This window comes from Aethalodelphis obliquidens, unplaced genomic scaffold, assembly GCF_003676395.1.
Source record: "Aethalodelphis obliquidens isolate GAN/ISIS:26980383/991018 unplaced genomic scaffold, ASM367639v1 scaffold23, whole genome shotgun sequence".
NCBI classification, from domain to species: Eukaryota; Metazoa; Chordata; class Mammalia; order Artiodactyla; family Delphinidae; genus Aethalodelphis; species Aethalodelphis obliquidens.
Window position 1 is genome coordinate 14072322 of NW_020837967.1, and position 26251 is coordinate 14098572.

The window sequence follows — 26251 nt, forward strand, 5'->3', positions numbered from 1 at the left end:
GCAGCCCGCGCCGCCGCCGCCAGCCGGCCTCGGCGCCGCTCCAGCCGCCGCCCGCTCCAGCCCGGACGCGCCGCGCGCGGCCCCACGTTTTAGTTCCTTTCTCCCCCGAGCGCCCCTCTACACCCTCGCGACGCACATGGCCCCCGAGAAGAACACTTCTATTTGCAGCTTCTGCGGCTCTCCCGGCCACGGCGCCTTTTGTTGAGAGGTAGATTTTGATGAAACGGGGACGGGTGCCTGAAATCGGGAGCTGCTTGGGTCAAGTGGCTTCCCTCCTCTCCCGAAGAAAGGGCTTTGGAGGGGTTTAAACAGCCAGAGAACGCCCCCATTTTATAGGGACGGGTTGCGTGGGGGGCAGCGATCCCGCCAAGGTGGATGTTAGGCTGGTGAGAGCCCGAACAAAAATGTTATTAACTTAAGTTGGAGGGACACTTGTGAGAAATTGGATGGCTTGTAAGATGGCGGTTCCCAGTTGTTTCCAAGGTCTCCTGCGTTTGTGTTTAAAATGGTAAAGTTTTCAAGGTGTTATTTGTTGGGAGTCTTGGATAAGTTCTTCAAACATTACTTGGGACGTGCTCACTGGGAAGTGGGCATTTCAAATTTGGAGCTTTTTTTGGAGTGATGATGGTGAGTGGACGTTAGTCTTGCAAGAGGTTTCCTCTCTTTCTTTCTTTTTTCCTCTTTTTGTTTTTTTCTGTCTCAGAGACTACAGTTTTTCTCTCAACCTCTAGTATGGGATGCACTTAGAACCATGACTCAAGTCCACAACGTTTTACAGGTTTGGTAAATGTCAGCTTAGGTCATGTGGTGAGGAGATGCTTTGGAAAACGAGCACTAAAAAGTTGATGGCATATGTTTACGCAGTCTTTTGGGTTTGACAGCCGTATAGCATGATCTTTTTCCCAAAGATTTACAGTTAATAATTGGAAGTAAACAAGTATAGAGACTTTGATCATTCCCAATTGCAATAAAAGGATTTAGTGGGCTTAGTGGTCACGGTTCAGTATTTGAAATACAAGCATGTATTAACCCCTTCCCTTAAAGTAGGCAAAATTCTGGGCATATTATTCAAATCCAAGTGTAGGTTGGTGATGCCTAGAATGTTATGAGTAGTTCAACCTATATTTTATAGGAAGCTTAACCCCCAAGTTCTGGAAACGTATTATATACTACGCTAAAGTCTTGAAACCTAAGGATGCCAATTGTTAACAGCATATGCTAACTTATGAGACTATATTAACATTTGAGTTTTATTTTAAGTAGAATCCCTTAGAGGTTGATTTTGTGGGCAAACATATATTTTTTTAATATTTGAGTTCATTCCCATACATCTGCCCCAAAGTGCAAAGGTGTTTGAAATAACCTACTGGTGTAAATTTACACCTGGTATCTTTAAAGCCATATAAGTCACTGTGTATGCATGTGTGTATGTATACACACACACATACACACGCTTCTGTAAGAAAAGTGAGCATTTAGTTGTACTTGAAAAATCCATTAATGTTCTACCATCAAGTCCTTGGATGTGCATTAAGTGCCCCCAAAGGTAAAATTCTCCCTAGAAGTCAAGTTAACCCAAAGTTTACCCATACTTGTATTGACCTGGGAGCCCCAACTGGGGTTATAGAGTTTATTTGCATGTGTTAGATTGCAATAGTCAAGCTGATTGTTAACATAAGAACTTGCTTCTGTTTTCCTTCATTTTGACATTACTGGTGTTAGGCCTCCAACTAAAGTGACAGCCCCAACTGAGTATGTTATAATGGCAAGTTTAAACTATTGAGTATTTTTTCCATTGTATGTTTGGTGCATTTTTGCTTGCTTAACTGGCAGTTCTGTGGTGGAACCTAGAAGGTTTTCCTTTCTAAGGTGCAAGAGATTGTTTCTGAAACCTTATCAAGCATGTCAGATGTTTTGGAAGTCTTCATTAGGTTCCCAGTACTTTCAAGTGGTATATAAAGATAAAGAACTGATTCTTATACAAGTAACAAAGTGGTATTTACTAGCATTATAAATGGTTATAGGGTTGTGGTCAAATTCTTGTGAATTGAAGTAGAGGAGTTGTGTGAATTAAGACTTAAAATGAATTTGAAAGGGTTTTGGTCAAGTACATGAGACTTAAACGTTCAAAGCCAACCAGTAGATAACCTTTTATTGAGGTCTGATTGTTCTGTGTGTTAATATTTGTGTTTGTCTGGTGTTGATTTTATGTAAAGTAGAGGAGAAATAAAGGCAGCTGTTTTTATTGATGCCCCTTCCTGAACTTCATGATCGGTGGCATTAGTGTGATGTGCTTTTGCAAGGGGACAGAAGTATCACCTTGCTAACTATCTTTCTAGTAAAGGTCCTGCTGTTTCATAAGGAGAGTTTTCTTTGAGAACCAAGAAGACTTGTCTTTAATCACCAAGTACAATAGAATTAAATATTGCTACTTTTTAGGGACACTGCTCCATCCACAACTCCTCTGTAATCCCACTTAGATTTATATTAACAATATGTTGACAATATTCCTCTAAACAAGTCATCCAAAGATAACTGAGGAGTCACACATGACGTTTTCTGGTTGAAGTCACTGGTTGCCACTGTGGTCACTTTTCATAAAAGAGGCTTTGTTTTGTTTTTACCGGTTTTTTTTGTTGTGTGTGTGTGTTTTTTTTTAGTACTCTAAAACTTTTAGTTTCAGCCATTGAGCTGTGTTGATTAGTATTTCCCTCTCCTGCATTAAAATTCCCTGAGAATTAAAACCTCAGATGCATCTTCAAGTTTCACAAGTTCCTAGATTTCTGTTCAAGGCAGCTTTGAGAATGTGCTTCAGATAAGTCTGGAAGCTTAGTCTTATTTCAGATTCTGAAATGAATGAAGTGGGAGTAAGAAATGCATTTTTCAAGCATACTGCACGAAGTAATTGACTTCCCTGATTGTCCGCTATTGTATTGTTGCTGACAGTTCCCCACCGTGACTTTTCTATAACATACGATATCTGTTGGGAATAGCATTTCATTGTGTGGGGTTTGCATGGAGGTGAGGCTGAGAAAATGACATTTGTTTTTCTCTGCTCTCGGTGCTCTGGGTTGACAAGGTGTTGATTTAGCGTTGGGAATGGGCTGGTCACATGGTTCTTTACTTATTGTCACTGCCATCGATTCAGGTAGTTTTTCTTGCCTCTATCCAGCATAGCTCAGGTAAAACACAAGGCTTTGCCCACTTCTTGTCTGCTATGAAACAGATTTCAGTTTTCAGCCTTTCCAAAACTTTGTATCGCTCATCCTAATCTACAGAAGAACTTCCTATTAGAGAAGAAAGCTTTAAAGAGTTTCAGTTCAATAAACATCTCTGCAATTTGAGCCCTGACGGTTTCGGGCTAAGTGCACAGTTGGCAATTCTCAAAAGATCCCTTCATGAAATTTTTGACCTAGTGATTGCTAACAGGAGAGACCGAAAGAGTCAAGATCTGAAAGAAACTCTTCGCGCCGAGTCGACGTGGAAAGAGGCCCCCAAGAGTGTCCGAAATGGCCGGAGTGCGGTTTGCATTTTCCTTTACCACTGCACGCTCCGGGGTCCCCCAGGCTGTCTGCCGGGTCGCCTCGGGCCAGAATCCTGCTCCCCAGCGCGGCGGGCCTCGTGGGGCCGCCCCACCCCCGCGCTGCGCGCCCGCACCCCACCCCGCCCCCGCGCGGCCCCGCCCCCGCGCCGTGCCGGCCCCTCCCCCGCGCCCGCCGCTGCCGCCGCCCGGCAGCCCCGCACGCCCGCCGAAGCTACGGGCTCGGCCCGGCTCCGCGCGGAGTTGCAGCGGTGGCCGGATGCCAAGTGTAAGTGTAAGTTGCTATGGAAACCCCGACAGAGGCGAGTTCCGAATCCGGAGCGAGACGGAGCCCCGGGCGCCGCCGGATCCGCCCCTCCGCATCCCGGCCCCCCGGCCCCCGGGCGTCCGCGCGCTCAGGCCCCAGCCCGAGGCCGACTCGAGGTGCTTCTCCTGCGGCCCCAGCACCCAGCTCCGGAAATGCCAGGGATGCAGATAGAGCAGAATTTGCTTTCCCTTTGTATCGCGTCAAAACGTGCCTGGTTCTGGTTGCCGGAACCGCTTAAAACAACCAGAACCCCTGGGAAGCCAGGGCATGCTCCTGGATTTTCGATCGAAGATCCATAAGGAAGTTTTACCCTAAATTTGGAGTCCTGGAACAAGCCCTAGCGGTTGGTAAATATCTGCGGGGAGCGTGTAGCGTCTGCAGCAGCCGTGGGGCTGCTGGGCTGGAGGACAAATGGAAGAAAGAGACCCGAATGCTCTCAGCTCCCAGCCCCCACCCCAGACCTTTTCTTCTCCCTCCTGGAATGACCTGAGGAACCAGAGATTACTTTTCTTGGATCCTTTTTCACCTTTTCTGTAGAACTGATTGAGGTCTGATCAGTGAATTCTTTCTGTAGAAGACGTTGGGACAGTCCAGCTGCACAGTGTTAAACGAGTTTTATGAACTCCTTCAGCATTTCAGAGCATATAGTTACTGGGAGTTGGAGATAATCTCGAATCTCTTTCTGTGAATTATGGCCAATATTTCTTTGTCTTGCAGGATCTTTTATCAAGCAGAAATGCATCGAACAACCAGAATCAAGATCACTGAGCTAAATCCCCACCTAATGTGTGTGCTTTGTGGAGGGTACTTCATTGATGCCACAACCATAATAGAATGTCTACATTCCTGTAAGTACACAGTTTTAGACCTTTTCTTGTGTCGTGTATATTTAACATCTTGTCCTGAAATTTGAAAACTAACAATTCCCACTGTCCTTGAGAATGTTGGTACAAAATGAAGAAGTTGTTTTCCGCTCTTGCATTTAGTGACTTTTTGTTAATGCATATTTAATAAAATACTGTATAAATATAAATTGTATAAGTGTTCTCAGGATATTAACTGAATTTGTTTATTTAATTAGAAATGCCTTTTGGTATTTACCATTTTGTTACTACTAGTTCTCTATTTCTGACACACTAATTTTATTGCTTAGCATCTACTTCCTGAACTTTAAAAAATTTGTGTTTTTATTTCTAGTCTGTAAAACGTGTATTGTGCGTTACCTGGAGACCAGCAAGTATTGTCCTATCTGTGATGTCCAAGTTCACAAGACCAGACCACTACTGAATATAAGGTAGGAAAATGTTTAAAAACATTGTTTGTAATTGCATAATTATTGAATTTAGTGTTTATTTCTTCACACAAAATTTACCCTTCAGTCACTGTCTAATGCGTGTACTTTGTAGAGGAGGATAGCCCTTAATTTCTTGGCCATTTTAATGATGACTAACTTTAAACAGAGTTCAGTATTATTCAAGGGATTTTAAGATTTTTTAAAATCATTTTTAAAAATGGAATTAGTTCTCCATTTTTGCATTGCTTTATTGACCTTGTGACAGGCAAGAGTGCATGTGTTTAAACTGCTTCCATTCTCTCCTCTTTGTTCTCTTTCATATTAGCTAATTCAGTAATTTGGAAGGCACACTTTTCTTGACTTAATGAAATGTGAAGAATTTATTAGTGAGTATAAAATAGAGTATTCTACTAATTAAAAAATAGTGCTACTACATAAAGAAGTTTTATCATAATTATCATGTTGATGTAGTTATAGACAGTGTTACAATCAAGTAAAATACTATAACAGAGAAAACAAAGAATGTTTAAAAACTTAATAAACATTTTTAGTTTTTGCCATATTAGTTGATAGTTTATTTTCTAATTTATTCTTTTTCAGGTCAGATAAAACTCTTCAAGATATTGTATACAAATTAGTTCCAGGGCTTTTCAAAAGTGAGTAACTTGCTTAAAAATGAATTTTTAAAAAGTATTTATCAGTTTACCTGCTATGTTTAAGTCTTTTTTTTCCTCCTCTTTAGATGAAATGAAGAGAAGAAGGGATTTTTATGCAGCTCATCCTTCAGCTGATGGTAAACTCTTTAGAGGGGGAAAGACATTTTATTTGGAGGGAGAACTTATCCAGTAAATTATTAAAATTAAGCTTAAAAGTACCAATTTCATTCTTCTATATGTATAATATTTAATTAAATACTTAATTCTTAAAAATTGAATTTAAAAATGTCTTTATAGCTGCCAATGGCTCTAATGAAGATAGAGGAGAAGTTGCAGATGAAGATAAGAGAATTATAACTGATGATGAAATAATAAGTTTATCCATTGAATTCTTTGACCAGAACAGGTAAATTCTTTAGGAAATGTGTTTTATGCTAATATATTTATTAGATACATTGTTTGCCTAATAAATTATCTGTTTCTTAGATTGGATCGGAAAGTAAATAAAGACAAGGAGAAATCTAAGGAGGAGGTATGTTCCATGATACAAAAACACATAGAAGATGCATTGTTTGGATTCTAGATTTTATGAGGGTGTATGTTGCTCTTTAGCATATCCTAGGGTCAGATGTTGCTATCAAATAGAAGAAAATCATCACGTTTGTTGTTTAAGAGTGATCTGTATTCAATAGTTACTAGATAGAATTTATCTTATATATGATTACTCTTCTTACAAAATATTTTCAGTAATTAATGTTTAATGCTTTGATGTACTGAAGGAATCTGTTCATTTAGTATTTATAATAATAGCAAACTCAAAGTATAGCTGAGAACTTAGTCAAATCTCAGCTTTGGTATTCGTACCTTTTGTCATACTCAGACATCTATTTTTTTTGACTTTAAAAAAAAAATCTTAAAGTTAGGAATTTTAAAAAATTATTTTTTTAAAATATGCTCTTAGGTGAATGATAAAAGGTATTTACGATGCCCAGCAGCAATGACTGTGATGCACCTAAGAAAGTTTCTCAGAAGTAAAATGGACATACCTAATACTTTCCAGGTATCTACTTTATAGTCTTCATGCATTCTATGTAAATCTTTAAAAAAAAATTTCAATGACATTTTTCTTTTTGGATTCTAAACCCAAAAAAGCAACGGAATTTTTTTTTTAATTTAGTACTTTATTTGGAAATCGCTCTTAAAATATTTGGTATGGATTCTGTTTTATGCTGTGAAAACAAATCCCTTACTAATTTCAAGAAATGTTTTCCCTCATTTGAAGTTTCCAGAGGGATTCTTTCTTTGTCCAAATGTTTGGAGAAAATGTTTTTTAAAAGCATTTTTGGATTCTATTTAGGTGGCCAAAAAAATCTAGATTTACCATCATTCTTTGTGACACTTAATAATTGAAGTGTTGTTTTTCAACAGATTGATGTCATGTATGAAGAGGAACCTTTAAAGGATTACTATACACTAATGGACATTGCCTACATTTATACCTGGAGAAGGGTAAGTAGCGTACCTGATGCTCGCAGGTTATTTTTGTAGACTGTACTTAAAGATCTAAGACTGATTTTTTTTTTCCTCTTAACTTTATAGAATGGTCCGCTTCCTTTGAAATACAGAGTTCGACCTACTTGTAAAAGAATGAAGATCAGTCATCAGAGAGATGGACTGACAAACGCTGGAGAACTGGAAAGTGACTCTGGGAGTGACAAGGCCAACAGCCCAGCAGGAGGTATTCCCTCCACCTCTTCTTGTTTGCCCAGCCCCGGCACTCCAGTCCAGTCTCCTCATCCTCAGTTTCCTCACATTTCCAGCACTATGAATGGAACCAGCAGCAGCCCCAGCGGTAACCACCAATCTTCTTTTGCCAATAGACCTCGAAAATCGTCAGTAAATGGGTCGTCAGCAACTTCATCTGGTTGATACCTGAGACTGTTGAGGAAAAAAATTTTAAACCCCTGATTTATATAGATATCTTCATGCCATTACAGCTTTATAGATGCTAATACATGTGACTATCGTCCAATTTGCTTTCTTTTGTAGTGACGTTAAATTTGGCTATAAAAGATGGACTAGATGTGATATTCATATGGACGTTAATTGAAAAGAAAGATTATTTCTCGAAAGAATTGATTTCTGAGAAAGCAGGCAAGATGTTTTTCTGTGTGTTAGGACAGATGTGAAATGGTTTCTGTAACCATTGTTTGGATTTGAAAATCTTCTGCAGTGGATATAAACATTGGGCCATAGTTTGTTAATCTCAACTAACGCCTACATTACATCCTCCCTGATTGTTCTTGTTATTATGCTGTTTTGTGAACCTGTAGAAAACAAGTGCTTTTTATCTTGAAATTCAACAAATGGAAAGAATATGCATAGAATAATGCATTCTATGTAGCCATGTCACTGTGAATAACAATTTCTTGCGTATTTAGCCATTTTGATTCCTGTTTGATTTTTACTTCTCTGTTGCTGCGCGAAACCGATCAAAGGAAAGTAAACTTCAGTTTTACAATCTGTAAGCCTAAAAGCGGGTACTACCGTTTATTTTACTGACTTGTTTAAATGATTCGCTTTTGTATGAATCAGATGGCATTATGCTTATTGTACAATGCCATATTGGTATACGACATAACAGGAAACAGTATTGTATGATATATTTATAAATACTATAAAGAAAATATTGTGTTTCATGCATTCAGAGATGGTTGTTAAAATTCTCCCAACTGGTTCGACCTTTGCAGATACCTATGTTTGAGCCTTATCACCGTAGGATATTTTTAATGTGGATATTTAATTCTAAATTTTGTTCCATTGGAAGCGATTGGCATATCGTAATATTGATTTTTCTCTAGTAATACCTGTTTACTTTTAAAATTAATAGTTGCATTAAAGAAAAACTTTTCACTAAGGAAATTGGAAATGCTTTCTTCATTTCCCATTGCTTATGATGGAATTAATGTGTTTTTAAAATGCATATTGATCACTGTAATTCTAAAACAAATATTTTAAATAAACCAGCAAATTGCTGGAAGAAGGCATTTTATCTAAAATTATTTTAATATGTGGCATAGTGGAAATTTCAAACTTAAGAATTGCTGTTACAGTTATAAACAGTGGAATATGCCCTCTCTGTAACGTCTGGAAATAGAAGCAATTTATTGTGAGCTTCTACAGGTATTAGTTTTTAAATACAGTGAGCATGTTGAATTTAAAGTATGAATATCCCCAACAATTTTCAGTTTGTGTTTTGCTTTGGTCGAACTTGTTCATCACCCATCAGTTATTTGTGAGGGTGTTTATTCTCTATGAATATTGTTTCATGTTTGTATGGGGAAATTGTAGTTAAACATTTCATTGTCCCCCGTCTGCAAAAGAAGCACAATTCTATTGCTCTGTCTTGCTTATAGTCATTAAATCATTACTTTTACATATATTGCTGTTACTTCTGCTTTCTTTAAAGATACAGTAAATGAAGTTTTATGAAACCACAAAATACATATATTTTTATTTTGATCTAAATTTGTACAGTCCCATTGTAAGTGTTGTTTCTAATGATAGATGTAAAATTAAATTTCATTTGTAATTGGAAAAATCCAATAAAAAGGATATTCATTTAGAAAATAGCTAAGACTTTAATAAAAATTTGATATGAAAAGCACAATGTGCAGAAGTTTTGGAAACCCTATTGTGGATTACAACAGGTAAAAGCTGAAGAACATCCATTGCTGTCTTAGTGATGTTGCTGAGAGTACATGCGTTGTTGTATAATTGCTTGAAAGCCCAATTGAAAGATGTATCTGTTTATTTACTCTACAATCTTTGAAGTAAAAGTTACCCATGTTTGCCAATTTTGGTGAATTTAACTTATTTTTCTAGGGTTTTCTTCTCAAGTTGTTCATGATGTTATCTAAGACAAGAAAAAAAAGTTAATGGAAGTTTCAAGTGATGTTTTTATTTTGGATATGACGATATAAAAAATGCACAAGTATTTTTCAAAGGCTAAAAACTTAAAGTGCTAGTGGATTGTCATTTGACTTACACAAAACCAAGTCATAGGATCAACACAGAACTCAAAGATTTTATATCTCAACCTTTTTATGGACTTATTTTTGAAATTACTTAGTAAAGTATCAGATATTGCATTTATGGCTTACCTAACACTATTTCACCATATTTGAAAACATGTCCATTTATTTTGTTTGAAAGAGGAATTTCCCCCCTACTCAATTTGAAAATTGCTTAAGCTTTAAAGGCTATTTCAGCTAAAATTTGTCTTTTAATAAAACGAGAGTATAATGTTTTGTATTTTATAAGCAGCCATCACGGGTTTGACAATTAGGCTTTAAAACTTTTGCTGAACTACCACTTAAAATTTCAATGTTACAAAAACCCATAGCAAAGCTGCTAACTTTGTAACTCTTAGCAGTCAAGGCAGGGTGCGTGAAAAGTCGGCTTTAAGTTTGGCTTTTGCTTCTGAACAGTATTCTGGGATTCTATACCACAAAGTTAGAGCTAAAAATATTCCACAGAAAATGCCTAAATTGATTTCACAGATTTTGGCTTAAATGCAAAAAAAGAATGAGGCTGGTTGCTGTTGTATAAATAGTGATCTATCTTGCTTTACACATGCATACCACTTTACAAATACCTTTTTGCTTTTAAAATTGCCGGCCGTTAATTGCTCTGAGTTGAAAAAAAAAGTTGCCCTTCAGTTGACTTAACCTACCAACCATATTGCTTTGTTTCCTTATCCATATGTGCAAATGTTAGGACCTTTGGAGGTACAATGCAACAGGCAGAGTAAGCTGATAGGGGCTTTCCTTCATCCTTTCCTCTTATTCTTTTCCCAATATTGGAGTTGCAGTTCATTTGTGAAGTCTTTCCGTACACTCGTTGTATAGGCCTATCAAAAAGTTTTGTTATGAAACCTTAATAGCAATGTAAAAGGAATCCATGTGAAATACTACTTGCACTGGCCAAGAAGAAATGAAAATGTTTGGTTTTTGAGAAATAGCTTAATGGTAATCTTTGGAGGAGATGGGATTTTAATTTTAGAAACGATTTGCACATGGAACCTAGTCTCCTTTAGAATCCTGAGGTGAAGGAAGTGTTATTTTTGTTCATTTCTCTTTATATTTTAAAGGTTTTAAAGATATATCTTTTCCTTCTGACATTACCCTGGAATGACAGTTGGAAATTCTGATTCAGTTTGGTGCTCCATGAAATGGAGGCTCCATGTTATTTTGAAATACAATGATTGTTTCTTCCATACAGTTTTACTCTCCTTTTATCCAAAACAAAAGGTCTTGATGAAATTACATTTTAAAGGACCCTTAAAAAAAAAGTATATACCTTTAAGACTTCTAAGTTTCAAAGAGCACAGAACGCAGCTCCAACATAAGGCTCTTGGGTTAGATAAGGTCACTTCGCTTGAGGATGTTTCTTCAAGTAAAAAATGAACAGTACAACAGGTGATTATTTCTAAGGTCGCTTAAAAAAAAATCCGGATTCCTCCAAAATAAAACCTTGAATTAAACTGGGACCACAGAATTCAGATAGATGGGTTTTTTACAAGGAAGAGAAAGTATCACATATTAGAGCCTCCCAGTAGATCAGACTTGGGAAATGCCACCGCGAAGCCTGTCCATCTCCTTACAAATCTCAAGATCTCCCAGTTTTGATTATGAAAGTCTCCGAAAATGTTTACACAGTCGAGTGTTTCCTGTTTCCGCACTTAATTTTTTTTAACGTTTTTTCTTCTTTTGGTTCTTGAAACGGATTTCCTTTATTTGCACCAGTTTCTTTTTCTGAGTGTGCAATTTCTAGAGGTCTCACATGAAGACTTCACCATCAACTTTTTGTCTTCATCAAGTCGACGACATCAACAGTTATTCATCACTGGAAAGGCTACTCCAGGATCCTTATGAGTTTTCTGAAGAAGTTCAAGTGCCTGTGGAAAACTCACGCGAAGTCTCATTTAACCCCCTAAATGAATAGTAAGCACTACATAAAACTTCCAATGGATGAGTTAAATTACCCCCATTCTTCTGTTTTCTTAAAATATCCCTTCCAGAGGCTATTAGAAGGGAATTTCCCAAAATAGCAAGTGATGTTCCCTCAAAGTCACCTACATTTCAGTTAAAAAAAAAAAAAGTTACTTCTTGCTCTGATTGTTGGGTGGTCATCAACTCCAAACTTCAAAGTGAACGTGATTTCAAGTTCCGTGCGGATTCGGCGCTCTTCAACTCTGTCCTTCTAAGTTAGCTAGAACCCAACAGACTCTCGGAAGGCTGCGGACTAGGGTACTCGGGAAACGCGTCGAAAATTGGGATGGAAGGAATGAGAACGTTACAGAGATGGATAAAGAAGTTACTGGAGATAGCGAAGCCTGTCCAGGAGCTCCAGTCTTAGGTCTAAGTGCCCCCACGAGTGGAAATATTCAAAGAAAGCCGAAGACAGGAACGCAGTGCGCGGCTTGCAAGATAAAGCGGGGGCGAGGGTAATTAGGGTGGAAAGAGCATCGGCTTAAAAAAGAAGAAAGAAAGGCTTCCTATGTTCGGGTGCCCGGTGGAAAGGGCACAGGACGCCCGGCCGGAGAAAATGACCTCGTTTCCCGGCAGCGCTGCCTTCCCGATTAGGGAGCCTTTACCAAAAGGACCGGTTACAGAGAAAACGGCCCTTCTCCCTGTTTTATTTTTTAACTAGCAGCTCTCCGAGAACCGCAAAGAGCGACAGCCCGGACCTCCGCCCCCGATTGCGCCGCGGGGTTCGGCCCGGCCCAACGCTCGAGCCCAGGCCGCGGGGCACCGGGAGGCCATTTTGCGCGTGCGCGGCGCGCCACCCTCAGCTCGGCGGACTCGGATCCCGCCAATTTTGAAAGCGAGATTCCCAGGCCTCGGCAGGCTGGGGAGGCGGGAAAACGAAGTCGTGTCTCCAAGGCCGGACCCGGTGGCGAGCGGCGGCGACAGCCGGGTGCGCGTGATCTCACAAGGCGGCCCCCGTCCTGCCGAAGGCCTCTCCGCCCGGCGGGACACCGAGGCGCGGCAACCGGCCCCTGGGCCGCGAGAGCTCAGCGCGGGCAGGAAAGTGTCCCACGTCCCGGGAGGCGGCGGCGTCGCCTGCAAAGCCCTCAGAAGCGATTCCTTGCGGGGCCATTCCAGATTATCGCCTCGCTTTGCCCTCCTCCCTCCGGCTGCTTCAGATCCTGTGCCCTTTCTCCTTCAATAACAAGGTGTCCTTGGAGTTTAGGGTTTTGTTGGAAAGACTGTAAGCCAAATTATTAACAAAATATAAAACTGCCATTTGAGGCTTCCCGAAGGCTGAGCTTCAGCCTACCCGAAGGGTCCTCCAGTTGAACTTGTTTAATGGGTAGAACGGGCTCTAATCCCCTGGGAAGAAAACCTGACCAGGTGAGTGTCGAGGAAGGGGTGGCTGCGCGATAGGAATCTTAAGATCTGGGCAAAGGACCACACTTTAGGACCCAAATGCGAAGCCTGGGGCTCCGGGCAGGGCGAACCTGGAAGGTCCGGTGCTCTCGCACTCCGGCGCCATTGAGACCCCGGCGGGGCAGAGGATCGGGCGGTTGGAGGTTGGGATATCGCCTCTGAAAGCCGCCGGGACGCAGCGGTTTCCAGCAGAGTCCGCGCCTGCCTGATCCCCGGGGCAGAAAAGCTTCTCTGACCCAGGAGTCCCACGTGCGCCCAAAAACGGGGAGAGGAAGGGACGGCTTGGGGAGGGGGACCGGGGTAACAGCAGAGAAATGAAAGCGGCCTAAAATGGGCGACGCCCGGCGAGTCCTCTTTATCGGCGCGGCAGACTGCAGGAGCCGCCATTTGGTGGCGGATTTCGGTATTTCAGTAGCACGTTGTGCTGAACGTCACAACTGGCTTGTCTACGTGGCAAGGTCGTTTCGGAACCGCCGTTTTTAAAAATGCAAATTTCCCCCAGGCCTCCCCCCTTCCCCGGAGCACCGACCCCTCCCCCACTCGCGGTGGAGGGCGCCGCGTCTCGGCTCCCCCTCGACCCGGGGCGGGGACCTCGGGGCTGCACTGGGCTCCACCCGCGCCCAAGGGCTAGTGTGATGCGGGGTGGAGCCCAGCGCAGGACTAACGGGTGTTTTTCTCCCCGTTTTTCCCAGATTCCGAGCCCGCAGCTTTCCTCTCCCCTGCGGAGAATCTCATTTCCTTGGGGCGGTGACGGGCATTGTCTTTTTGCGGGGGTCGCGTGCCAGCCCTGGCCTCCCGCCTCACACCTCTCGGAAGCAAAGAAGAGAAAGGCGGGCCAGGCCTGGCGGAAAGGGACCCACCCGACGAGACGCGGCTCCTCGGGTAGTGTCGGGTTAGCATCCCGGACTGGCGCTTTCAGCTCGCTCCGGAGCCCCTGGGAGACCCGGGGAGCTACACACCTCTGGGGAGTGCCAGGACGTCGGCGTCCCACCCGGGGTCACCCTGTCTTACACGGTCTCCATTAAAAGCCCCCGAAGCGCGAGGTGCCTATCGAGAGGAGAACAAAGGGCCGAGGGGCGAGCGCAAGGCGAGTCGGCGCGCGCGGCTGCCCTTAGCTGGGCCCGACTCGGAGGCGGGGGCGCCAGGAGGGCCGACTCGCGGCCGGGAAGGGAGGCGGCGGGCGCGCAGCGGAGTCCGCAGCCCCCGCCTCCCCGGCGGACTGAAAGAGTCGTCTTTGAACCAGAGCTGCCATGTTGCATTCGCGGAGGACGCCAGTAATTTGACGCTCCCGAGGCAGCGACACCCCCAACCCGAGAGCCTTTCGGGGCCCTGCGTGCCGCACAGCAGTGGTCACAGCCCGAAGGGGCCGCGGGGCGCGGGCGGGAGCGCGAGCCCTGCGGGCGGCCGAGCCGGGGCGGCCGCGGCGCCGCCGCTTCCCCTCGCCACCTTCCTTCCAGGGGCTGCGGGGCTGCGCGCTCTGCACAGGCTCGGTTGCCAGTAGCAACCACACGACGGCGATTTGCAGCCAGGGCTGCAGCCGCGGGTACCGCCGCCGCTTCGTACATCTCGGTGTCTAGCATTTAGAACTCTAGGGGTTGCCCTCGTTGACATCTCTCGCCTCCACCCCTCCGTGTCCTTATCCTCCGAGACCCTCAGCTCCACTCGAAAGCTAGTTCCCCCGGCTCGGCCCTGCCCCCATGGCAGACAATAGACAAATAGGGTCCAAGCGCACGCTGCCGCGCAGGCACCTGAGCCCCCGAGATCCCGGCGCTCGGCTTCGTCCCAGCCCCAGGTGCCCTCGTCTCCAACTTGAGCCGAAATTCTTTGTCAATGGCCAGTCCATTAAAAAGCTTTTCTAGATATCAGCAATAAGGATGGTGGTAAAGAAAGAAGTCAAGATGCCCACTCCCTCTCTAGTAACATCGACACAAAGAGCTTAGGGTTGTGTCTGCCCTTGGTAAAGGTGGCTTTCCTCTGGGTTATAACCACAGGCAAACGCTACAGCCTTCCCTCTTCTTTGTCTACCACGAATATTTTGCACGAAATTCATAATATAACTGCTTGTGTAGCTCAAACATTACCTCCAGATACTTGTTCTTATACATAAGTGGATGGAGCACTTTTTTCTCCTTCATCTCATGTGATAAACCACACCAGACGTCAACAGTAGGGATGCATAAAGAAAATGATTGACATTAACCCTTATGAATCTTTCTGCCTTTTCTAATGTCTGTGGCTCTAGGACGTTGATTTAATTTTTAACAGAACTCTTGTTAATGTTTTAAACAAGTTTTTATTGAAGAAAAATCTTAAATGTATCCAGCAAAATATTTTGATTAGCTAGTAGGATAACCCCGGGAAATACATGCATTGCCAAGTTTCATCGCTCTTAACAACTGACCCGGTTTTAAACAGCTATTAAGTTAGTGGAGTGTTCTTCCTAGATTGACATTTAATGTAAATCACAGATGTGCTGAAATTTTTAAGTTTAAAGCTCCTTGAGGACAAGCACCTGTCTTATTTATCTTTGTATGCTCCGGAGTCCCTTTAACATAACTCAACAAATATTTGTTGAATTTCCAGAGGATTCCAGAAGTTCAACAGCCCTTGTGAGAAATAAAACTTACTAATGACTACTATAAAGCTTGGATATCTTTAATGAACTCAATGAAAAGGTAAAGATTTTCCAAGCCAGTGGCACTAATCAGATATCCTCATTCGTGCATATTTTTACCTAATTATATTTCGAATGTGGTGACTGTACTAAAAAATATCTGACAGATGTTTCCAGAATTCTAAGAATAAGAACTTGTAACTTTGTTATTTTCCCACCAAAGGTGTCTGGAAATTGGTTAAATAGGCATAAGATGATATTTTAAAGTGACTTTCATACAGCACAGGCAGGGTGTTAACTGTCTTCACAGTTCAACAGGAACTCTTAAGGAACTACTATTGGATACTGCAAATCTAAGACAATGCAGCTTGAAATATCCTATTTAATTTAATCTTTAAAACATACTGAAAATAGTTAATATGTCTTAATCATATCTGATGGTAAACTCAAATCAACATGCCTCCTAAAATGCTTCTTAGGTATGATGTTATGAAAGGGGTTCACCTTTAAGCTTCACAAAACGTCAAGTTCATTAAATAAGACAGTTTACTTCAAAGAAGAAAGTTAGCACTACTTGGTTCCTGGGGGCAACATAATGACCTGTAGCTTGCCCAACACTCCCCACCTCCACCTGAAAAACACGAAAGCAAGGCTTTAGTGAAAAGTTCCTTTCTATGGTCTTTCAGGAAAGAAAAGCTCCAACAACTTGCTTTGGACCAAGTTAAAGAGATTATCTCCCTTTTTCATTACGACTGTGTCTTTCAATGAATTGAAGGATAAGATCAAAGTGCATTCATATTCATGTGAATTATCGCTATTGACTTGAATAATGATGGATTTCATTGTTTTATTTAAACTGAAACCAGAAATGCTGCTGCTTTTGAGTCTACACCCCTAAGGCTGTAGAATTTCTTCTGAGGACTCAAAAGCCAAGCAATTAGGTCTGACAACCACGTCATTTCCATAATGTACTTCCATACAAAGGACTTTTTACTGGAATTGGTTACATTTCTATAGAATCTTACCATGCAATTTTTGACTCCTTTCCAACCTTCTGAACAAGACTCCTAAGTTCAATAAACACTCATCCAAAATACTTAAGTATAAATGATACTGGGAAAATGGAGTGCTGTTTAGAAAGCATCTAGCTGTTCATGAATCAGAAAATTAATGTTACCAGTAATTAACTCAGAAGAGTGTTTTTCCTTTGAACATGATATATTACAGTTTGTTTTCTAGTGTAACTGAAGAAGTCAGTCAGGGTAAGCTTGGGAAAATGTGTTTACCAGCTGTTTCTTTCTAAATATGCCTCATGACAGTTATCTTAAAATATATTCATTTGGGTTCTCTTCAAACTATGCCATCATTTTCTAATGAGAAAGAGGTTATGAGATCTGAAGGACTTCACTCACTTTTACTAAATAATCATTCTGCTCAAATTATTCACCAATTAAAATTATCACTTTGGAGACCACTTCTAAGGAAATTCATTAGAATAAAGTAAGTTTACAACAGAATGATATAAGCAACCTTTAAAATAGGCTTAAGGAAATCCTTTTTCATGAACTTAATATACACAATTCGTATAGGCTCTCTAAACTTAAAGACAGACCTTAGTGCAACCAAATCTATTATATTATCATGGTCTGCATTGGGTTCTGAGAATACACTTTCCAAGAAAGATAACTGACATCTTAATTGGTATCAGTCTTAGATGTTTGCCATACGTTTAAAGCATTATGCATAAGCATCATATTAAAAAAAAAATCAAGGTTTTTCTATCCAGTTATGCTACAAGAAGTCTCTATGTTAATTGTTCCCATTTGGTGTCCTTAGTATTGCAAGGCAATCTTTAAGCCAAAAGTTTTTTAGTAAGTTTGGTTCTCTGGGATTTGACCATAAATATACTGACATTACTTGTATACATCTAATTTTATCTGTAAACTTCCAAGACCTTCACCCTTGACTTATAATCAGAATGATAAGCAATTACGTATTATTTCACCGGGAAAAATAAAGCAGTCCTAGAATAAAAAGCATTTCTTTACTATTCATTTCCTGTTTTATTAATGGGAAAGGCATTAGTATTTTCTTCATATTGGTAGTCATTAATCTTTTCTTATGTGGTCCATATGAAAACCTTTATTCTTCGCTTTAAAAAATAAATATGAGGTAACACTGGAGTAGGACGTAAAGTAGTTCAGCTTTAGCAATATTCAGATGTTTCCTCAGAAATACCAAAAAAAAAAAAAAAAGGCAGGAGTTGTGTTGTATAGCTTACTTGGACTAAGGAAGATGCAAATCATAGCGCAAGTTATCTCCACTTAAAAAATGGGAAGCTGTGCCACTGAGTCTTCCAAGTCTAGCCTACGTTTTAGCGGAGCTCTCTCTCGGCTCTGATAATCTGTGGGGGGAACCGACGTGCAGGGTGGATAGACAGACAGCCTGTGCTATTTTTGTGAAAGCACAAACCTTGAACACTGTCTCTCTGTACTTTTGCAGTATTTCCTAGGAGTCAGAGCATACAGTCAATTATTTTTCAGAGTAATCAATGAGCAAGAAGTTTTGGCTTGAGATTTGATGTAGCGAAATGACGTCAAAAATTAAAAAAAAAACAAACCAAAAACACGAGGCTCGCACATGCGCAGTGACATGCAGCTTTTTTTTCTTTCCTTTTTTAAAGTAAGGTTTGTGGCTCCTCACTCAGCCTTTGGGATCCGGCCTGCGCCGCCGGGGTCTAGGGAGCTGACTGATGTAAGGTGGTGTAGGATTCCCACACCCCACTCCCGGCCAAGAGAGTCTGATCCCCCTCCCCCGCTAACGGGGCTCTCTTTTTTTAAGTCCCTGGAGGAGCAAGTCAGGGGAAGCAGGGCCGAACGGAGCGGCCGCCGCGAGCTTTTCTGGCTGCGCAACGCTGCGGGGCCTTTGCTCCCGGGGTTCCAGCTTCCGCCCGCTCCGGGCTCGCCCCTGCGAGTTGGCCACACCATTCCCGGGCCCACGGGTCAGCCGCGCCGCGGGGAGGATCGGGCCGGGAGCCGTCCGCGAGAGCCCGCGCGGCGGTGCGGTGCTTGCTGGAGGCCTGGCCGGGGGAAGCAAAGCGAAAGGACAGAGGCCTTCTTCATCTTGCAACCCGCCCCCAGCAGACGTCGGCTTGCGGCATCTGCGGCCCCTTCCCTTCTGATCCCCAGGCCGGCGGCCCGCAGGGCTACGAGCAAGCCGAAGCTGGGACCTCCCCCCTCGCTCACACCCGCAGGCCCGCGGCCGGCCCCCGGAGGCCCCGCTGGAGGGGGGCCGCCCGCGCGTAGCCTGCGCCACGCTTCCGCACTCTACCCCTCGGGCCGCGCGCCCCCGCCTCTTCCTCCAGCCGGCGCTCCCGGCGCTGGCGCTCCCGGCGCTGCCGCCCCCGCGGCCCCTTTTCGGCCCAGCCCAGCGACCCACGGCGGGGGCTTAGCGGCTTTCTGATTCGAACGATGGCCTGACCCCAACCCCAACAGATTCCCGCGCCCCCTCCCCGCTGAGAACTGCGCGGAGTGCGCGGGGGTGCCCGCTGGAGTCTGAGAAACTCCGGCCTAAAGGAAAAGCCGAGGACATCGGAGGAGCATCGTGTTCTTCCTTTTTCCTGCGGCTCCGACACCCCGTCCACATTGAACGCAGTTGCCTGCCTTAAGGCTAGCGCCGTCGAGCCGGGGACCCCGTGCCCATTGCGCGCGCGGAGACCCGCCTACATCTAGCTTCGCAGCGTCGGCCCAGAACCTTCCGCTTGCGGCGGGCGGGGTCGCCGCGCAGCCCTGGCAGGACCCGCACATGGGGGATGCGTGAGCCGCGTCCTCCTGGGTCTTGGCCTAGATGCGCGCTTGGTGGGCTCCGGGTTTTTTTCCCTATGTGGCACCTTCCATCTTTTGTCTCTTGCGTCCAGTACTAATAAAAACGTGGGAAAGGAATAGCACCGACCTTGTCTCAGAGAAGTCCAAGGCCAAGATTTTAAAGGGGTGGGGGGCCTGGGGAGCGCTGAGAAGGAGTGGCTGACAGACTTCTATGGCAGGGTGCCTAGAGGGTATCTGGTGGTGCGGGGTTCGGGTACAGCCTTAAAGGAATACTCACATAAGTCTTTAAAAAGAAGATATTCACATAACACACACGCACACCAAGCAGCAATAAATTGGTCTTTATGCATGTCCCACTGCCTTCGAAAATGTTATGCTGTATTTCAGGCATTAGAATCATCAATTTTTAGTATCAATCACTTTGTGCTATAATGGTGGCTTTGGAGGTGAACTTATTCGTGTGTGGAATCCCCCTAATCACGGTTTACTTTGGAAGTGGAAAGGATGAGTTCAATCTATGCATCCACTGAATTCCTGGAAAAGGAAGCCATGTACAGGCGTATCTTTAGAACTTTGGGGCCAGCAAAATCACTGTCATTTAAACATTTTATTGGCCTTAACACAAAGAAACGTAAACACTTTAAAGTCTGAAATATAAGGAGTTGACTTTAAAAGGCTTGAAAAGCAAAGAATAGGAAACAAGACACAAACACAACATCAGCATAGAAATGTTAATCTTCTCTTTCTGGATGGAAGAGTCTTTTCTGCTCTGCTGACAAACTTGATGGCACAACCGGTTGGTCTGCTAAAACCCAAATGTAAACTCCTGAGGCTTTTACTCAAAAGAGGAGCAGAGCAACATTTAAGATGTCATATGTTTGCTTTCATCATTATAGGTAATATTTTGAGTCCACTAACTTGGTTATGTAATACCTTTATTTTTCATTCAAGTATGTAAATATTATTAATTTTAGATTTGATGTTGGCAAAATGATTATTGTATTCTTATGACTTGCATAATTGCATGCAGTTGCCAAATGAATGCATATTTAAATACTACCATTATGTTTTAATTCTTTGGGGGAGGAGGGAAGGAGATTTCATATCTAGGCAAAAGTCAGCTAATTTTTCTTAAAAACAAGACACCTTTTATTAGTTAAGTGATGTTTTAGATATTCTCACTTCTTCCCCTAGGTTATCCTAAGTCCTTCTTCTTTGTTCCCAAGGCACTTAACAGTGCTGAGTGCAATAATGGCCCTTAAAACAGGGCAGGCTGCAGTATATGCTTATTTAATGAATTAAACTTTCTTTAGATGTCGATCTCCCACTAGGTTTCATGTCCTAGAAGACAAGCACATTCTGTTAGTAGTAGTGTCTGGCACACACTGATATTTAATGTTTTTGGCTTGGGAGAGGAATATATATACACTTGATTCATTCAACAGCAGTTTTTAAAATGTGGATATTAATATCTACTTAGAACATATAAAGCTTTAACTTTTAAAATTCTTCTAGAAGCTGAAGGAAAAGAAAACATGTCTGTTAAAATTAGTAAAATTTCTTTTAGGCACATGCAGAATATATTCCCATGATAATGGGTTTTTCTGAATTCCCAGAGCAGATTTTTAAAGAGAAACAGAACAGGATTTTTAAACTGGCTTTATAATGTTGTCTTTTTTGAGTCTCATTTTCATAAAAAGATAAATGCAGAAATGATTTTGAAATTACATGTGATTAGCTTTATACAAAAGGGGACAAAGTCTTCCACACAAATCTTTCTTGGAAACATTTTTGCAAGTTATTCAGATAATGAGTTTCATTCTCAATCAAATGTATAGTTTAATGTGTCAAGTACACTGTATATCTGTATTAAAGTCAGCTGGTACTTTAAGAAGAGTAATCTTAAATAGCACCTTTTCTTCCTTTTTTTTTTTTAATTGAAATATCCCTTTGAATAGTTTTCTTTCTCACTGCTTAACTGTTAGAGGTGTGTATGTCATCTTGGGGCATTCAACTAGCTTTGTAAAACAGAATGGTATTTTATTTTATAGTTAGTAAGTTGAAAAGTGAGTCAGAAAATATAGATTGGCTTTGTCAGTAAAAGTAATCTTTCAGTTTTGCCATATCTTATATTTGAATTACTAACAGTTCATTTAAGTTTTACAATTAATCTGTTACAGTTCTCCATTTAATTTTAAGGATTTTAAAAAAGAAAGCTAGAATAAAGAGCAAAGATCTAGCTTCTTTAGTATGTCCAGTTTCAGATATAAAGTAGGAATTCTATATTGTGTTTCATCAGGAACAATACAGTTTAACCCACAGGCACTGTTAATGACAAATACTCAGAATCTATAGTTAAAAATAATTTATATACCACTTGAACTTAAGTTTTCAAACTTTGTAGGGTTCCGTAAGTAGACTGTTACGTTTATAGGTTTAGCCTTTTTTTCACTATTAAGCTCTTATCTCAACACGTTTCAAGTAGAAAATACATAGTAAAAAGAATTACTAAAAATGGCAGCTGTAGTCACTTCGGAGTTTGAATTGTTAAAGGACTGAAACCAAATATGGAACCTTTTAGTTTTAAGGGGATTTCTTTTTTCACAATGCAACAAGGAACTGAAAATAAAATTACAGTGAAGGTGTATTTGCCATTTTAATTATTTGTTCAACTTGTCCCTCCCCCTGCCCCCCAATCTCTAAATTAGTACACACAAAAACTTTAATTCTAAAGGACCTGTTTCTTTAGGGAAATGTGGAGATCCCTGTTAAACTTTATGCCTCAGAGTTAAGTAAAGGGATTTTGGGTATCATTGGCTTCTGAACTCCGGAGCAAAAGACATGCACCTGTTCTGGGGGTGGTAGGGACCCGGCTGAACATACCTATTTCTCTCTCTGATTGCTAGTCCATTCCACAACTATTTGGGGCTTCACAAAATACCAGGACTTTATCAGAGAGCTCAAGTCAGGGTGAGATTTGAAAGATTATTATATAGGACTCACCCCAGCTAAGTTTGCATGCTCCCTTCTATTAAAGAAGAGATATCAAGAGGTTTCCTGTCTTGGCACTACTCAGCAGCAGCTGTGACTATCCGCTCACTTGACATCTGGCGAAATTGTAGTTTCTGATGGAGGAACATTTAAAGTTGAAACCTGTCACTGAAACATTTGGTATACAGTTTTCAGACACACTAGAAACCAGTGATAGACTACCTAACTTTTGTCAAAAGAAACTGGGTAAAGAATTAAAGTTATGTCAGCAAGGGAAGTCTGGTTAAGATAATCTCAATCAAGGCTTTCCAGGTAAAGATTCTCTCAGTTTCTTTTGGAAATGTCCTTCAGCAACAGAATGAAGCCTAAATTTAAAAGACAAAGACAACATGTTTAAAAATCACATAAAAGTGAGGAAACAGCAAAGTTGGTAGTAATTTGGAGAAAGTCAAGGAAGACAGGACGTTTATCATATTGTTTCCTCGTCTGCTTTCCTCACTGAATCTCTATGAGTGCTTATTAAATGCTTTCAATACAGTATAATTAAATGTATGAACATAGCTGTCTTGACCCTCCAGGAATCCTGAAACCTGAAATGCCGGGTATATAAAAGCTGGACTAAAGGGGAAAACATTTGACTTTAAGGTTGTACTGACAGTAATGTATTTATCAGATTACACAGTGTCCTATATGAGATTTTTCTCGACCGTCGAAGCCCAGGCGACTCCATCGTAAAAGTTTGCTTGTCTCGCCGCACTTGGACCGGGTTCCTGGGCGCGTGGGGCTCCCTCCGGGTTCGGTCTGTGAAACTCCCTGACCTCCTGGCGGACTCCTGTGCCTATAGGGTGTGACCCTCGACGGCGCACTGCTCCCGCGGCCGCCGGGCGAGCTCCGCACGTCGGGGAAACAGCACAGGCTGAGCTCCCCGGTGGACTGTGACCGCGCACGGGGCGCCCGAGCACCGCGCCCTGACGTCACGCCCGGGACCGCCGTTGCCGCGAGAGGGCTGCGTTCCGGTTCCGGTCGGTTGCCCGGGAGACGCGGGTACACAGAGAGACCTGGCTCCCGTCGGAGTCCGAGCGGTCGCCACGGTCGCCCCCTCCGCGGACTCTCAGGCCGGGCGCGGACGAGCCGGGCGCCGCCGAGTTGGTGGCGAGGGCGCCATGAGTCAGAGGCAGGTGCTGCAAGGTAGGTCCGGGCGCCCCGACGGGGGGCGGCGGGGCCCAGGGGCCGCGGGCGGTGCGCTCCAGCGTGTCTCTCCCCGCAGTGTTCGAGCAGTACCAGAAAGCCCGGACCCAATTCGTGCAGATGGTGGCGGAGCTGGCGACCAGACCGCAGAACATCGAGACACTGCAAAACGCGGGTGAGCCCTCACCTCGCACTCGCGTCGCTCCACGCCCCTGACCTCGCCTCGCCCGTCGCCCCGCACCCCGGCCCCGCGTCCCTTGGTGCCGCGGCTTCGCCCCGCGCCTCCATTCCTAGTCTCCCTGGGTCCTTGGCCCTGCTTCGCCCCTCACCCCGTATCCCCGGCCCCTCGTCGCCCAGTGTCCCCGGGCTTCTCCTCGCCCCGGGTCCCCGTCGCCCCGCTCCCCAGCCGGCTGAGCTGTTGGGGAGCGGCAGGATGGGGACAGGAGGACAGCGTCCCTAAATTCGTCCAATCCACCGCGGAGGCTGTAGAAGCGTTCGATCTCTTTAGCGGGTCAAGTTTCCAGATTGGTGTGAGAGGGACCCGACGTCCCTATTTCCATCTTTATCGCAACCAAGCAAATGTCAGGTTGTCTGAATCTACCCTAATCAAACCCATTTTATCCGGATGCCCTGCCTTTGATCACCTTCGACTTGACTTTCTCACACCAAAGGAATTCCAGAGCAGTTGACCCGTTATTTCTTGTCTTGCATTAGCGAAAGAGCAAAGATATGCTTGAATATTTTCCAAGAGATTCCAAGTAGGCAGAGACCTAGCTTTGAGAAATCCTTGTGGTGCTGTTATTCCACGTCTCGATCCGAACTCATGTACACTCTACAGGAAGAGGAAGAGTGTGTGCCTGTGTGTGTGATTTGCTTATCTTTTAACATAAACAGAGAAGAAAATGGTGGTACCCTCCCCTCGTCTCTGTCTCTGATTAAGGATGATTCCACCACCATCTGAAGGTAGAATTTTATTGCTACTGTGTCATGAGAAATCTTCAATTTATGGGATGTGATCTTTAAAACTCATTAAATTAACACGGATTTGAAGAAAATTCAGAACATATTTCGGGGCAAGAATGTTTAGACATACTGTTTACTCTGTGTTTCTTTGAAGGGAATTACTACTGCACCTAGCTGGCAATTTCTTCTGTCACTGGGAGGGATTCTGGTGTTTATTATTGCATGTTTTTATTTTGGGAGGGGGATGTATTTAGAATAGGGAAAGTGTATTTTATAATCATTTAAAAAAACTTAATTTTGAGATATTTGTAGATTTACATGCTGTGGTAAGAAATAATATAGAGAGCTAGTGTACCTCAAAACTGTAGTATATCGCAACCAGAATATTGATAAAAATCCAACAGTTTTTCAGTTTTCCTTGTACTTTAAGTGTATGTGTGCTTTTAGTTCTATACAATTTTATACCGTGTGTATCCATCACCACTATTGTCAAGATACTACTTTCATCACCACAAGGATCCCTTGTGATGCCTTTTTATAGCCACACCTATCTCCCTCTTGTTCCTAATGCTGGGCAACCATTAATCTGTTCTCCATTTTGAAAATTTCAGAATTTATAGTCTTTTGCTCTACCGTTGTTTCATGTGAATTCATATTCTTTGTTCTGCACGTGTGTGTGTGCTTGTATGCATGCACGTATACTCCTCACAGTGCCCAGAACAGTGCTGGACACACAGAGTTTCATATATACTGACCATGTTAACTTCATTAGAGCATATTACATTTTTTGAATGCGCTTATTTTTGGATTTTTTTCCCTTTCAGTCCTACTCAATGGCCTTCGTGAATGGACACTTGCTATTTACAAATATTTAATTTTCTGGACAGTATGTATACAGCTAAACTAAAACATGATTTCTTAAAAAGGGAAAATGATTGACATTCTTTTATAAATTTGATACTGAAATATGGATGTACAGATAACTCTTAAGATACAGAATATCATGTTTTAGTGTAATAGTGACAGATTATCTCTTCCCATAAGTATACAATGTAGAATATATTGTGGAATTTAATCAATCCAAACAGGCTAAGTCATCACCAAAGTATAAGTGACTTAGATATGGCATTCTTAAATAGCCACCTATTTCCACTTATGGTCTGGCTTATGAAGGAATGCAATACAAAAGGAATATAACTTAATGTTTTGAAGTTATCTGCACTTGCCTAATATCTTGATGGAATGGTAAGATTTTTCTTTCCCCTGAGGAACTTATTTTAATGTATTTCATATTATCTAAATTCAACTTAAGCTCCCCTTTAATAACTTTAAATAGGGACAGATGAGTATTCCAATATATTTATTCTTTTAATTTAAAAAACCCCTGTAAGCTTTGTTATGAAAACTTCTCTTAATAGT

The 26251-nt window shown here is 42.5% G+C and overlaps 2 protein-coding genes across 10 annotated transcripts in view; both read left to right on the forward strand.

Annotated features, from left to right (window-relative positions):
- Positions 1–9655, forward strand: part of BMI1 (BMI1 proto-oncogene, polycomb ring finger) — a 10275-nt gene extending 620 nt beyond the window's left edge. Inside the window, exons 1-11 of one of the 8 annotated variants that reach the window (XM_027121811.1) lie at positions 77–208; positions 3417–3815; positions 4566–4696; positions 5046–5142; positions 5743–5798; positions 5885–5935; positions 6096–6204; positions 6285–6330; positions 6760–6858; positions 7227–7307; positions 7398–9655. In XM_027121811.1, coding sequence (XP_026977612.1) covers positions 4585–4696; positions 5046–5142; positions 5743–5798; positions 5885–5935; positions 6096–6204; positions 6285–6330; positions 6760–6858; positions 7227–7307; positions 7398–7727 — 981 coding nt within the window. In that variant the 5' untranslated portion in view covers positions 77–208; positions 3417–3815; positions 4566–4584 and the 3' untranslated portion in view covers positions 7728–9655. Of the gene's footprint in view, positions 1–76; positions 209–240; positions 3816–3859; positions 4697–5045; positions 5143–5742; positions 5799–5884; positions 5936–6095; positions 6205–6284; positions 6331–6759; positions 6859–7226; positions 7308–7397 lie in introns of those variants that run through there. The other 7 variants (XM_027121814.1, XM_027121809.1, XM_027121810.1 and 4 more) reach the window with 7 other exon arrangements.
- Positions 9656–23687: 14032 nt separating this feature from the next.
- SPAG6 (sperm associated antigen 6) overlaps positions 23688–26251 on the forward strand; it is a 73793-nt gene continuing 71229 nt past the window's right edge. For both annotated transcript variants that reach the window (XM_027122100.1, XM_027122099.1), the window contains exons 1-2: positions 23688–23869; positions 23949–24044. In XM_027122100.1, coding sequence (XP_026977901.1) covers positions 23845–23869; positions 23949–24044 — 121 coding nt within the window. In that variant the 5' untranslated portion in view covers positions 23688–23844. The remainder of the gene's footprint in view (positions 23870–23948; positions 24045–26251) is intronic.